The sequence below is a fragment of the Pelmatolapia mariae genome, linkage group LG6, assembly GCF_036321145.2.
Source record: "Pelmatolapia mariae isolate MD_Pm_ZW linkage group LG6, Pm_UMD_F_2, whole genome shotgun sequence".
Lineage (NCBI taxonomy): Eukaryota > Metazoa > Chordata > Actinopteri > Cichliformes > Cichlidae > Pelmatolapia > Pelmatolapia mariae.
The window spans coordinates 30,908,241-30,921,333 of NC_086232.1; the positions used below are offsets into that span (position 1 = coordinate 30,908,241).

A 13,093-nucleotide genomic window follows, 5' to 3' on the forward strand; every position below is an offset into this window, starting at 1 on the left:
AGCACAATTTAGGCATCGTTTTTTAAAATTGGTCTTTTATTTTATAATTCTCTGTTATGTTTCCAAGAAAAACACATTTAAAAAAAAACATCAAAAATATAGATTTGTCCACCTCAGGTATCAAAAGTACACTTTTATGTGACATTTAAGTTGCTGTGTGCTATGCTTGGTACAGCTCACACCAATACTCTGGAATATGAAAAAGCATATTTTATAGCATATAATATACATTCTTAAGACTTAATTTATATTCATTTAAGCAACTTCTGATATCTACCTTCCCTAACTTTTTCATTTAATTTCTGTATTTATCTTTCCTCAAATACACTGTCCACACATACAAACCCTTGTGAGCTCATTTAATAATAATAATAATGATATTTTATGTACTTTTTAATATATTTAGAAAGTGTACACACACACACACACACACACACACACACATATATATATATATATATATAGTAACAGGGTTGCAACTTAGAGCTAGTATTGGTGTTTTCTCAGAAAAAAGGTGCCAATTGAGTAACATAATGGACTGCAACAGTCATGAATGATTGTAAATATATATATATTAAAAAAAGGGAAGGAAACACCGAAATTAATTTATCTTCTTTTTGTAATACAGGTAACAGTGTTGCATTGGTTAGAGTGACACAGTCTAGTCAGAAAAGATTGGAAAAATACAAAATTTGCCAAAGAGAACTGACCTTTGGACTATCCATAGTGTTATCACAGGACTCGTTCATATTACTTCTTTTTTGTCGCCTTCTAACTACTTTATCTTTTCCTTTTCCAGGCTAAAAGGGCTTCACTGACATAGTTGAACAAATGATCTGGGATACAATCACTCTTCTTTAAAGTATGTTGGTGTTTTAAAAAGTTGTTTACCAATTATAACACACATGCCAACAAAATGAAAACAAAAAAGTGTGTTTATAACATTTTAATTGTTGTATTTGACATGCAATTTGGTTATAAAGAAGTTGGGATAAGAGAAAAATGCCATTTTCTTTTGGGGGAGGGGTTTCTCAAGAGTTATTTTATATTTTAAATAATAATTTTGGAACCACTTTATCAACAACTAGGTTTACATTTTGTCTCAGGACAGATGTAATTAACCCCCAAATACATGTTTTAATATTTTATAGATATTTTCAAATTCATGAGTGGGACAGACAATGTTCTACAACTGTAGATTGACTCCTATATGTCTGAAAATATAAAATCTGAAATGTAGCATTACGGGTTTTTTTTTTTTTTTTTTTAAATCTGCATCAAATTATGTTTATTAAAAAATTTTAGTATAAAACTACAAAGCATTTTGAGTTTATGTCTTCTAGCTTTTATAAATGGAAGAACTAAAAGGAATGACAAAAGTTATCTTTGCTTAACCTAAAGGTTTTTTTCTTCATCCACCCAGTCAAGCCTTTTAAAACTCTCAGGGATGTACAATGATATGAGCCGATTTCGTGACACAGATGAGGTGTTTCTAATAAATCCAATCAAGTCCTCAAGGTGACCAAAATTAATTCATATGCTTCATAGAGCATATTAAAAAAAAGAAATGACCACACACACAACAATAAGTGGCGTGTGTAAGATTAAACTGTGATGTACTGAAAATATCCACAATAATAACATTTGAATCTTTATGTTGACTTGCCACATTACATTGTGGACATAAAAAAAGAGGGAAAATGTAATTGAGCTAGTTAAAATTGTATTTTCCGCACTCATAAGCCAAGAAATGAGGGCACATACACATAGTAAGTAAAGCACAGAGGTAATTGCTATGATTAAAAGCAGTTTTCCATTCAAATAAGCAGTTCCAGTATTCTGCTATTATGCATGCTAGCTCATTGTTATGATACCCCTGACATTTTATTATCCCGAGCCACATTTAATGTCATTAGTTCTACATGTGCTTTTGTGCTATTATCACTCAAAACGCCTACTGTGGTGTTTACTGGTGCACAACTGGATGCCAATAATTTCTTAATTGTCAATATATCTGCTGGTGGAAAAAAAAACTTTTTATGTGGTGTATGTATGTCTCAAACATTTCATTTTGGGCCCCGTGGAGATTAAAATCAAAGTGAAGAGAGGGAGCTGCAATCTGGATAACCCATTGTAATTAAAGCATCGGCACATATTATTCATGAATTTTGTGCACTATATGCCCTTGGTGTTTTTCACGTTAATCCTTTTATCACCTACTATACACTCGTGTTTTCATAGTTTGTCATAATAGAATCAATGTAAGTCAGGCTACAATAACACCTACATATATAACTGTTAACCAAATGTCAGGAGTTTATTGTTTACATTGCTAGATGTACATTGAAAACCAGGTTTTTATAAAGAAACAGAGGCTAAACTACTGTATATATTACATCAAATGGCAATGTGTAACACTTTGAATATCCAGTCCAGAGTGAGATGCAAAGAATAAGTGTTTGCATGTTTATGTGTTGAAGACTCTTTTTTTTTTTTTGCTAATTCTATCACATCGGAATTAGATTGCTTTCACAGGCTGCCATTATACTGTGTAGTCAAAAACATTTCCACAGAAGGAAAAACAAAATATGAATCAAAACATAAAATAAAGCACTTTGTTCTCATTTCACTGCAGGTTATGAATCATTTCCTCCTTGGCAATGAGATGTGTGGTCTTGTTGACCAGAGACATAAGTGAGTTGAGTTTGTGTGACCAGTCGTTGAGCAGGTCATTGGGGTCTTTGGGCCTCTGAAAGTTGATGATGCCAGCCAGCCGGTCAACCTTGGCGTAGATGGTCTTGTTTACAACTAGGCTGGAGAGGAACTCCTCCGATTCCTGATAAAGTATTTAACGAGAGAGAGAGAGCTGGGTTAGTGCCTCTTATTTGTTTCTTCCATAAACCGAAATTATCAAATGTAGTTTTCAGTCTTATCCGAACACAGGTTTCTCAAGCAAAAAAACAAAAACAAAACAGAAAAATGAAACCACCAACAAATGCTCATTCACTTTTATTTCATATACAATTCACTTTTGGCAGTTCCGAGTTACACTCAAAAACTACATTTAAATGAGTTATTTCGCTATTTAAAAAAAACAACCACAAAAAACCCCACAGATTGACAAACCATATGATCTGGCATAAAAATGACCTTCAGATTACAAGAAATTACTAATTTGTTTTACTTACATCAACAGAGAGGTCAAGAAGGTTAGCCATCCTTTTCATTGTGATTCTCGTGTAATATTTGGCCATTATTCGGATGTTCTGGGGACAGTAGAAAACACATGACAATCATGTCACTGTTACAAGTGCAGGTACAAGTGCACATAAATATAAGAGCCAGACAGTTTATCCACTCAATCTGCATAAAGCTTCAGAGTCATCTTTATCCCAGATGCCTCCATCGTATTTCTATTGTATGTCCAATTGTGTTCCATTTAGTACTATTACATATTAATGATCAAGGAACTGACCTCACAGCCCATTGTTCATTCAGTGGGCTAAATTCAGTCATTGTGCAAATGTAGTGTTTATAAAGATGGGGAAACCTGCAGTCAGCTGAGACTGAAGAAGTCACTTGGATGAATGACAAAACGTTTCTCCCACTGAAAACGCTACGTCCAGATGAAGGGAATCAACCTTTTGGGATTAGTCCTTGTATCCATTTAAATTGAACTCAGTCTCTTGATCATTATAAGAAAAAAAAAAAAAAAAAGGTTTTGGATGGTCCTGGCAACTACTTTACTTTAGTAAAAAACCAGGGGGAAAAAAAAGTCACCCACCGACTAGTTTAAAACTAAGAAAGCACTCAGAAAACTGTCAAAACTAAAACAAGTCTAACAAAGTGTCACAGTTGTGTGTTCAAACTCCAAGTGAGAAGCCCCTGCTCTCGACAATAGGACTTACATGCTCCACCACTCTATTCTTCAGGTCCTTCCACCTTTTCTCCCCTTCCTCTGTATAAGAGAAGACATCTGTTGCAGGGCTGTTGGGTGATCCCTCTCTCAGCTCTTTCCCATAATCCTCCACCAAGGAGGCCCAGCGCATTAACTCCATGGTAGTGAACTGTTTCAGAAGGTCCCTGGGACAAAAAAAACATTTATCAACTTTGCTAAAATAGCAAATACCCACTGTGCGTGGGACTGTCCACAAAGATTCATATAGTAATTGAGAAAAGGTAGCAAGCTACATTATACTCTAGCATATATTGTGTTTTCTTTGTATTTTTCTATTATCTAGCCACATCACATCTGTAGCTTACTTTTTAGAGTACAGCAGCACCAAAAGCAAAGAAGCAAAAATTATTTCTCACTTGTATTTCGGGATTTCTTCCAGTTTCTTGTCTCCACTGATTCTGTGCACAAGGTCTGACTGCTCGTTCTCATAGGGTGAAAGAATCACATAGAGCACCACACTCTTCAGGGCCTGAAAGACAAAAAAGTAGCTGCAGCACTCAACAAGCAACGAGCAAACTAGACATACAGATTTGATGGTGTTCACATGCTTTGTAGGTGCTTCTTGTACTTAAAAAAAAAAAGAAAAAAAAAAGACCTAATTAACTGTTACACATAAATACAGATTTCAGTAACAGTACTAAGAGAACGTCTCCCTCCAATACTTTAGGACACATTTAGTCAGGTTAATCAAATACACTTGATTAACTGATCTCCTTCTTTCATTTCTACGTTTTATGTGTAAAAAAAAAAAAAGTATCTGGTCCTTATCAGGTCTTAAACTTAGGTAAATACAACCTCAACTGAACACCACCACAGGAAATATTACACCATCTCATTATTTATTCAACAAGTTAAAATGGCCCAGTCAAAGTCCAGTCCAGATTCAAATGCTGCAGGGTGACCTTAAGAGAGCTGTGCATAAACAAATGCCCACAAAGCTTAGTGATCTGAAGCAGTTTTGGGAGCTGAGATTCCTCCACAACACTGTGAGTTTCTGTATAACTCAGTCTCCATTACTTCAAGTTATTCCTGTCAAAAGTAGTTCTACTACCCACTGAATTGTAGGGCATACTGGGGTGTGTGTACTGGGTTTTGTGCCCCCTCCCTGGAAACACACACACAAATTTTTGTTACATAATTACATGATGCAATACGTCATGTGTTGTTGCTCATCTGAGGTTGTATTTATCTCACTTTAAGGCCTGCAAATATTACAAAAAACAACAAAAAAACAGTACCATTTTCTACAGAAAACCCCTGTCATTATTTGTAAACAAGTCAGCAAACTGAATTTGCTAATCACAAAGTTAAACATCCTTTATACTCTTGACAGTAAATAAATAAATATTATTTATATATATATATATATATATATATATATATATATATATATATATATATATACATACACACACATATATACATACACACCTGTTGCCACTTGCTGCTGTCCTCCAAGATGCAAGGGGTATCATAAATGGCCCTGTAGTGTTTGCAGATGGACAGGTAGGAGCCCTCATGCTGGTCCACCTGAATCATCAGGTTGTAGTACTTCAACTTCTGCTCCTGAGTTGTTCATGAGACAAAAGTTCCATTAGGTCAGCCCTTGAAGCTAAAACTTACCAAAACTGATACAACAGGGTACAGAGGCCACCCATGAAAATACATTAAAATATATTTCATTGCCATCTTTAATTAATTAATTCCCAGTTCCTGGTCCGTTTCATACCTCTGTGCCCTCCTCTTGGAAAAACTTGGTGTTTATCTTCTTGCTGATGATCTGGGTACGAATGTAATCCTTGACAGCAATGCAAAGCCTCATCTGTTCCAATATAAACTCCACCTTCTCCTTTTTCTCCATCGAGCCATATGTCTCCACCTGATCAGAATATACGTGAGTAATGAATGGGAATATTTATTTAATCTTAATCTGTGTATTTTTAAACTATATTGATACAAATTATTAAATCTCCCCCATACACCCAACAGCAATAAGGAAACAACAACTACTGCACAGACCTCGTCATCTTGAAGGTATAAAATTGAAACCATCTGTTCCTTACCTGTAATTCTTGAAGAATGGCAGCTGCCTCTTTGACCTCTCCATTTTGCTCCTTGATATTAGCTAAGGTCTTTGTTAGCCTGGCACGCTCGATCTCCACATAGATCTGTGACGTGGACAAATTTAGAGTATTAGTTACAAATAGTTACTATGACCTGCCTTTAACAGACATGACCACATTTGCAAAATAGTTGTGTGTAAACCAGACCACATTAATTTGTGATTGGAAGATGAAGCATTATACATGTAAAAAAAAAAAAAAAAAAAAAAAAATTCATTCCGTTTTTCACTGAACTGAATTTTTCAAGAATTTCATTGATTACAAAAAAAATTCACCTTTCAGATTTTAAGTAACTGTGACCGTATTCAACCTGCACTGCTTAAGCTACCCTAATCTCTCATTATTTAGCTGTAACGTCTTTGATAGCTTTCCAAATCTATACAAATTTTCAGATATCAACATTAAATCACATATATTCCAGACCTTTCCAGCTGTCACAGTGCGAAGTGTGTCGATTAGCCTCAGCTTGATGGTGAGATCAGTCACAGCATCCACATACTTGTAGCATTCTTGGACCATTTTGGCAACAGCCTAATAGAGGAAAAACAAACAAATAAACAAAAACAACAAACAGATCCAGGTTGTATTAACTTTCAAAGAATGGTTGTGGGTTATTAAGTTAAGCTTATTAAAAGAGCTCTGAATTTAGGGACTTGTCTTGACTAAATTTTGTCTGAGTGGTACTTTCCAAAAAAGTGTATTTAGCATTTTACCACTCAGGGGAAATCATTTCAAAACAGATCCTGATCTTACACTATAGATAACATCGCAGCATGTTTTCATTAAAAACAGTTACATGACCAGTAATTAGGGCCCGAGCACCGAGAGTGCGAAGGCCCTATTGTATCTGCTCTGTTTATTATTATTATTATTATTATTATTATTATTTTTCATTGAAATGAATTGCCTTTTTGAGGGCTTTAACATGCTCGAAAACTCTTGAAATTTTGCACACATGCCAGGTCTGGTGAAAAATTTTGTATTTTAATGGTTTTACATATGAGCATTGGGAAATGGCTCTGTAGCGCCACCTATGCCTTGTTAAATGCAGCCCTACGAACACATCGTTTGAGCTACATGTATGAAATCTGGCACACATGTGTATCATGCCAAGACGAACAAAAAAGTCAGTGGGACCATTGATGCAAACCCAACAGGAAGTCCGCCATTTTGGATTGAATGTCACATTTTGGCTCTAATTTTGCCATTTCCATGCCTCGAACTTTTTCGAACTCCTCCTTGGGATTTGGTTGTATAAGCTTCATCTTTGGTCAGTGTCAACTACACACCTGGGCCATGTTAAATTGCGGAGCTTTTGAGTTTTCGCGATACTGTGAGGCCGTGGCGCCACGGCGAATTTCGATGACTCGCCATGAAAATGTTATTGTCTCTCATTCCCTCATACATGGTCCGACCTGGACCAAAGAGCACACATATGATAAGGCTCCACCCCTGAACATATTTAAAGTGCCATATTTGACACCAGGGACAGCGCCACCTAGTGGGAACAGGAAATGTCATGTTTTACACTTCGGGGTACAGTATTGTGATCGATGACATCTGCGGCCTCAAATTTCTTCAGGAAAGCCTTAAGGAGTTGGTCTTGGGTTACCGTGAAAACTGTGACTTTTCATCAGAGGGTGTGACCCCTGCAGAATGGCGAACATTGATGTCTCGCCATGAAGAAACAAATTAGTATAACTCAATGAAATCCAGTCTGATCAGTACCAGACTTTACAGGGATGATGTCAGACCCGCCCTGAACAGATTGATGTGCCTATTGTCAGGAATACGTAGAGCGCCACCTAGTGGGAAGAGGAAATGTCATGTCTTACATTTTGTTGTACTGATTTTCACAGGTACATCGTAGCCACCTCAAAAGCGGTGAATATCACGATCTGTCCCTCGTGATGCTTCAGTGAGGAAATTGTGACTTTAAACTGAACGGCGCACCCTGGTGGCAACGCAGTTCACCATGAAAGATGAAGTGGATTTTGAGGGGCTTGGAAAGTTTAAGAAGTCTTGAAATTTGGTGTACACCTCCAATGTGATGAGGGCTTTCTTGTTATGTGATCACTTTCCGTGAATAGCGCAAAATGGCTCCACAGCGCCCCCTACAAAATTTCAAAACAACAGCCCCTGCTCTGTGTTTTATGTATGAGTCTGAAACTTGGTAAGGTTATGGAAGATATCATGATGTACAAAAAAGTCTCTTGGAGCAATATTCCAAATCCAACAGGAAGTCAGCCATTTTGAAATTAATGTGTAATTTTGGCGACATTTTCACCTCTTTTAAGGTACCGTTCTTTGACGAACTCCTCCAAGGGATTTCATCATATTGACCCAATCTCCAGTATGTGGAATCTAAAGACCTTTGTGATGTTAAATTGCGAAGCTCTTTATGTTCAGGGAAACGGGGTGGTCATGGCGGCACGTGGACTTTCAATCACTCGCCAAAAAGCAGTAATCTGTTGTCACTCAAAAACACAATGTCCAATCTTTCCAAAAAGTTGCAGTTATGATGAGAATCAAGCTCGGAAATGTTTGTTATGCCATTTGTCAGTAATGATTAGAGCGCAACCTAGTGGGACGACTATAATCATGATTGAATGAGATGAAATTTTAACTGGTGCTTCTACGTATGAATTCCATCAATGTGACATCAGATCTGACGTGCTTTTTGTAGGTGTTGGGCGTGACTCGACGTGCTGGGGTGCGAGGGCCCTCGTATCGCTGCTTGCAGCTTTAATTATGATTGCTCATGTAACTGAGCAATATATTTATACATTGTAATACAATTTGAAAAATGGCTTTAGAAGCATGATAAAATGTAGCTGTATTCAGACTGTAGATTCAGAAGAATGTTGTAGGAAAGAATTGATACAAAACAGGAATCAAGGCAAAAGAGGTATGTAACCTGTTTGAGCTGACTCCTCCGTTTGGTGAGTAGCATGATGTTTTCATTGAGTGCATCCCAGTCCTTGGCTTCATAACACATCTGAACCACAGCCACAAGGATTCTGGAGGTTGATACCATGTCCGATGCCTGCACAAAGGTTAAAGGCAGATTAAAAAACAAACAAACCAAAAACAACAACAATAAAAAATACATGTTAACCAATATACATTGCAATCATGAAAAATTAATTTTTTATTTCATCAACACATATTTCAGTTTTACTGTTTTACAAAAATGACTTTGCAAAAAGAATTATGCGACACTGTTCTCTGGTTAACCGTGTCCATTCATTTACACTGCAATGATCAGCTGCACCTACTAAAGACTGGGTCTGAATCTGACATCTACAAATAGTTTGAGAATGGAAAAACAACTTTACCTTAAGAATGTGTTTTAATCTCAATTTATATTATCTATGTTATTGTCACATCGGACCCGAGTTCTTAGATGTATTTCTGCAGCTAAATTGTGAAGAACACAAATTGCAACAGCGTACATCGACTTACTGTTCTTGTTTGCTTCTCCAATGATAACAAGCTCTCGATGGCTTCCTGCAACTTGCCCTCCTGCGACAGAAGAATGCACAAATACGGTGTCAGATATATTTATTGCTGTAAGCTGACAGCAGGTAAGTCCTGCTTTTGTACCAGCAAAATGTTTAAGTCACTTTTCCAGGTTAACAAACTAGCTAAAGGTTTAGCTAACGCTAAGAATACTAGCATGCTAGCGAGTATAATAACAAATAAATATCTGCGTGTGTGTAAACAGAGTACATTGGAAGTTTTTGAAAGTCAAAAAAAATCCTTAAAATACAAAGTAAAGTATATTTACAGTATATTTGGTCATAAGAGCTATCCAGACAAAGCCAGTAACGCTAGATGCTAGCCTGAATGCTAACACTGATCTCACTGCACCATGACTCAGCCGGCGCTGGCCTCTTTTACAACCCGCTTACTTTAGCCATTTTTTCACATTCCGGGAGACGCTGGTCTACAGTTGAACTGTAGTCGATCTCCATCTTGACAATCCTCCCATCGGATCTTTCAGATCGCTCCTCAGACATCTTTGCGGTGTACAAATGAAGATAGCGCACGGAGCTTTCTTTTCCTGCGGACCACTGTTTTACTTGTCAAACGAACGATGCTGCGAAAGCGACCAATCAAAGTCGAGAACTAAACTTCTGTCCGAGGCGCCTGAAGGACCAACTATGGACCCCCAGTATTTGTCAGGCAGACCTGGTAAAATCCTGATTTTCCCTGATCGTTGGACAGTAAGTTTATAGTTAAATAATTTAAAGATTCTGACGTTGAGTGGAATCAAATCGCTTTACTGTCTTTGACTAAAATTCAGAGGAATGGATACGAATCTCTTTATCTTAGTTATAGAGAGAGAATACAATAAATGAATAAAAGTTTCCCTAATAATAGATTTTAGGGACTCGTGGACAGGTGACCAGTCTGTCCCAGTGTTAATATTATATATAGAGCCAGACATTAACACCTATGGTCAAATTAGAGTCAACAATTAGCTTAAACCCACGCATGAAGGAGGAGGGCAGAGTACCCAGAAAGAACATGCAAACTCTACACAGAAAGGCACCAGATTAGATTTAGACCAACGACCTTCTCGGAATAATAATATTATTATTAATACTATTTAAATTCAAATACGTTTACTCAGGCGGTCATTTTAATCTGTCTAAGCTGTTCTTTTGACATTAAAAAAGACGATATAACCATGCATCACCAGCAGGATGTGCTGATTCACCATTTTATAGCTCAATTCATTACTCAAAGCAAACCGCAAAATAACACCTTGAGTGAGTTCGAGTTTATTACATTAATGATGAAGCCAAATGTGCTTAAATGGGGACATAAGTGTTTGTTTGGTGTAGTTGGGTGTAGGCGACCTGTCGCTGCACTAATTACTTATTCCCGGCACTCCATTAAAACCTTATTGTTACCGTTTAAATATTTGGCTTCGTGTGATTGAATAGTTCCTTATGATGAGCTGCTTGCTGTTGCTTTAACTGAAGAACCTACTCACATATTGGCATACATACTAGTAAGACTAATCAGTCTTTATTTCATAGATATTTGCAACAAGCCTGCTCATATATGTTTGACATGCTCAGTATATTTGTTATGTGGCCGACTGAAAGAGACTGCCATATCAGTCCGCCGCTGGCATCATGTGAAAAAAAGTATAGTGGATATAAACTGCCTGGTATGGCTTTCCCTCCACAGTAAAAAAACAAAAAACAAAACAACCCAAAAAACAAAAAAAAAAAAACCCCACTCCTGTGCCAGTAAGACTATGCTGTTTTACATTGCTGTTCATATTTTACTTAATTTGCTCTTAGACACGAGGACTATAATGGTGACAAGGCTAAGAGTAATGGTTGAGGGTTTTGGTGGAATCACCACTGACCACATACATATAGCTTAGAGGAAATAAGAAGCCATACTTTAAAGAATAATAGTGGAAATCATGTCGGTGGTGAAGACTGAAATGGAACAGACACATTATTTTACCATTCACAGAATAAACGTGCCTCACGTGCTTGGCAATCATCAATCAAATGGTCAGGGTGAGTGAAGAACTTTGTGAATGGACAGGATTTGATTGAATGAACACATCGTGTAATTACAGCAGTCCACCAGGAGGTGTCCTTTTAATGTGTGCGTTGATGTGTGCTTTGAAAGGCTCCCAGTAAATAGAGCCAATGTGGGTCAGTGATTTTCTTCCTCCTGGCAGAGAAAGCCCCTAAGCCCTGAACTGGAATCAGTTTGATCCCAGGGCAGGCTCAGCATAGACCTCGGAGGCCTGGTAAACTGAACATGACTCGGCTCTGCTGAGAGAAAGATCAAATATGGAGCAAGAACTCTGATTGCGAAGGCATAAAAATAATCTCAGCATACTTTTCAGACTTCAAAACCATCAGGAAGAGCTCAGCATGAGATGGAGCTTCAGATGGTCTCATCATTATTGTGATCATCAGTACAGTCAGCAACAAAAATGTCGTAAATGTCATTATTTTAGCCAGACATTTGACGACTTTTCCTGAAGTGACCCAAACTACAGAAAAATGAATGTATTTTAACATTTCATACTGTTGTACAAGTGCTAAAGATTTTTGTGGATCAGAGTTCATCTTTATCTACTGAGAAGGATTTTAGATCCAACAGTGTGGGTCAAATCAAGGAAAATTGTATTTTTAAGGAATCTTGAAACTGTGAAACTCTAGACGGTATGCCTGTGTATAATTTTTATAGGACAGTGATTACAGAGTTCAGTGGGTACCTTGACACTGTAATGAGAACTGTATTCCCACCATACTTGCCCACGATCCCACAGAGACAGGCATCTGCTGGTATTTAAAGGATCGTGGGAGATTCTCTAAACACTGTAACAGTAAAACAGCATAAGTGATCATATGTGGTGCACATGAAGAACAGAGCCCATACAGAGGCCAGAGGGTGCATTGACAAAGGTACTGAAAGGCTCTGAAATGGGGTGGCATGCTCCAGTGTACTTCAAGTGGGTGTCCTGTGGTTACTCTGGCTTCCTTCTAAAGACCAAAGACATACATGTAAGGCTAATTGGTGATTCTAAACTGGCTGCGGATGTGAGGTTCTTGAACTGTATAGTTAAAGTGTAACTTGCAGTCGGAAGCTTTTTAAGCGGTCAGTAAAACTACTCTGTTGTTGTGAACGTGCAGGCACAAATACCCACAATATAAGAAAACCTGTAAAAGTAAGCAAATTCAAAACACCCTGAACTGAGATTAAAACAGAGATCAAAAGAGAGTTTTAGAGGGGTCATAAGATTATAAAAGCACCTGTGCTGCCATTTCAATGTCTTGGAAACGTCCAACTCCCACACATGCAAGTTTTCCTGCCACTGCTTTGAATGCACAGACTAGTTTGCAATGAGTAAAATTTGTGCTCTAACTGTTAATTCTTATTAAAATAATACTGATAATTATAAATAGACATTATGATGATTTTTTTCTAACACAGAAGTAAGGACAACTTTTAATAACTGCAGTGG

General features: G+C 37.3%; 1 protein-coding gene across 1 annotated transcript; it reads right to left on the reverse strand.

The window, feature by feature from the left end:
- Positions 1-499: 499 nt before the first annotated feature.
- On the reverse strand, positions 500-10,212 carry psmd12 (proteasome 26S subunit, non-ATPase 12). The gene is made up of 11 exons (XM_063476576.1): positions 9,996-10,212; positions 9,547-9,606; positions 8,999-9,127; positions 6,505-6,612; positions 6,022-6,126; positions 5,688-5,837; positions 5,390-5,524; positions 4,315-4,427; positions 3,909-4,083; positions 3,189-3,266; positions 500-2,836 (listed from the first exon to the last, which is right to left on the reverse strand). The coding sequence occupies exons 1-11, from the start codon at positions 10,101-10,103 to the stop codon at positions 2,627-2,629; spliced, it is 1,371 nt and encodes a 456-aa protein (XP_063332646.1). The 5' UTR covers positions 10,104-10,212; the 3' UTR covers positions 500-2,626.
- Positions 10,213-13,093: the final 2,881 nt, after the last annotated feature.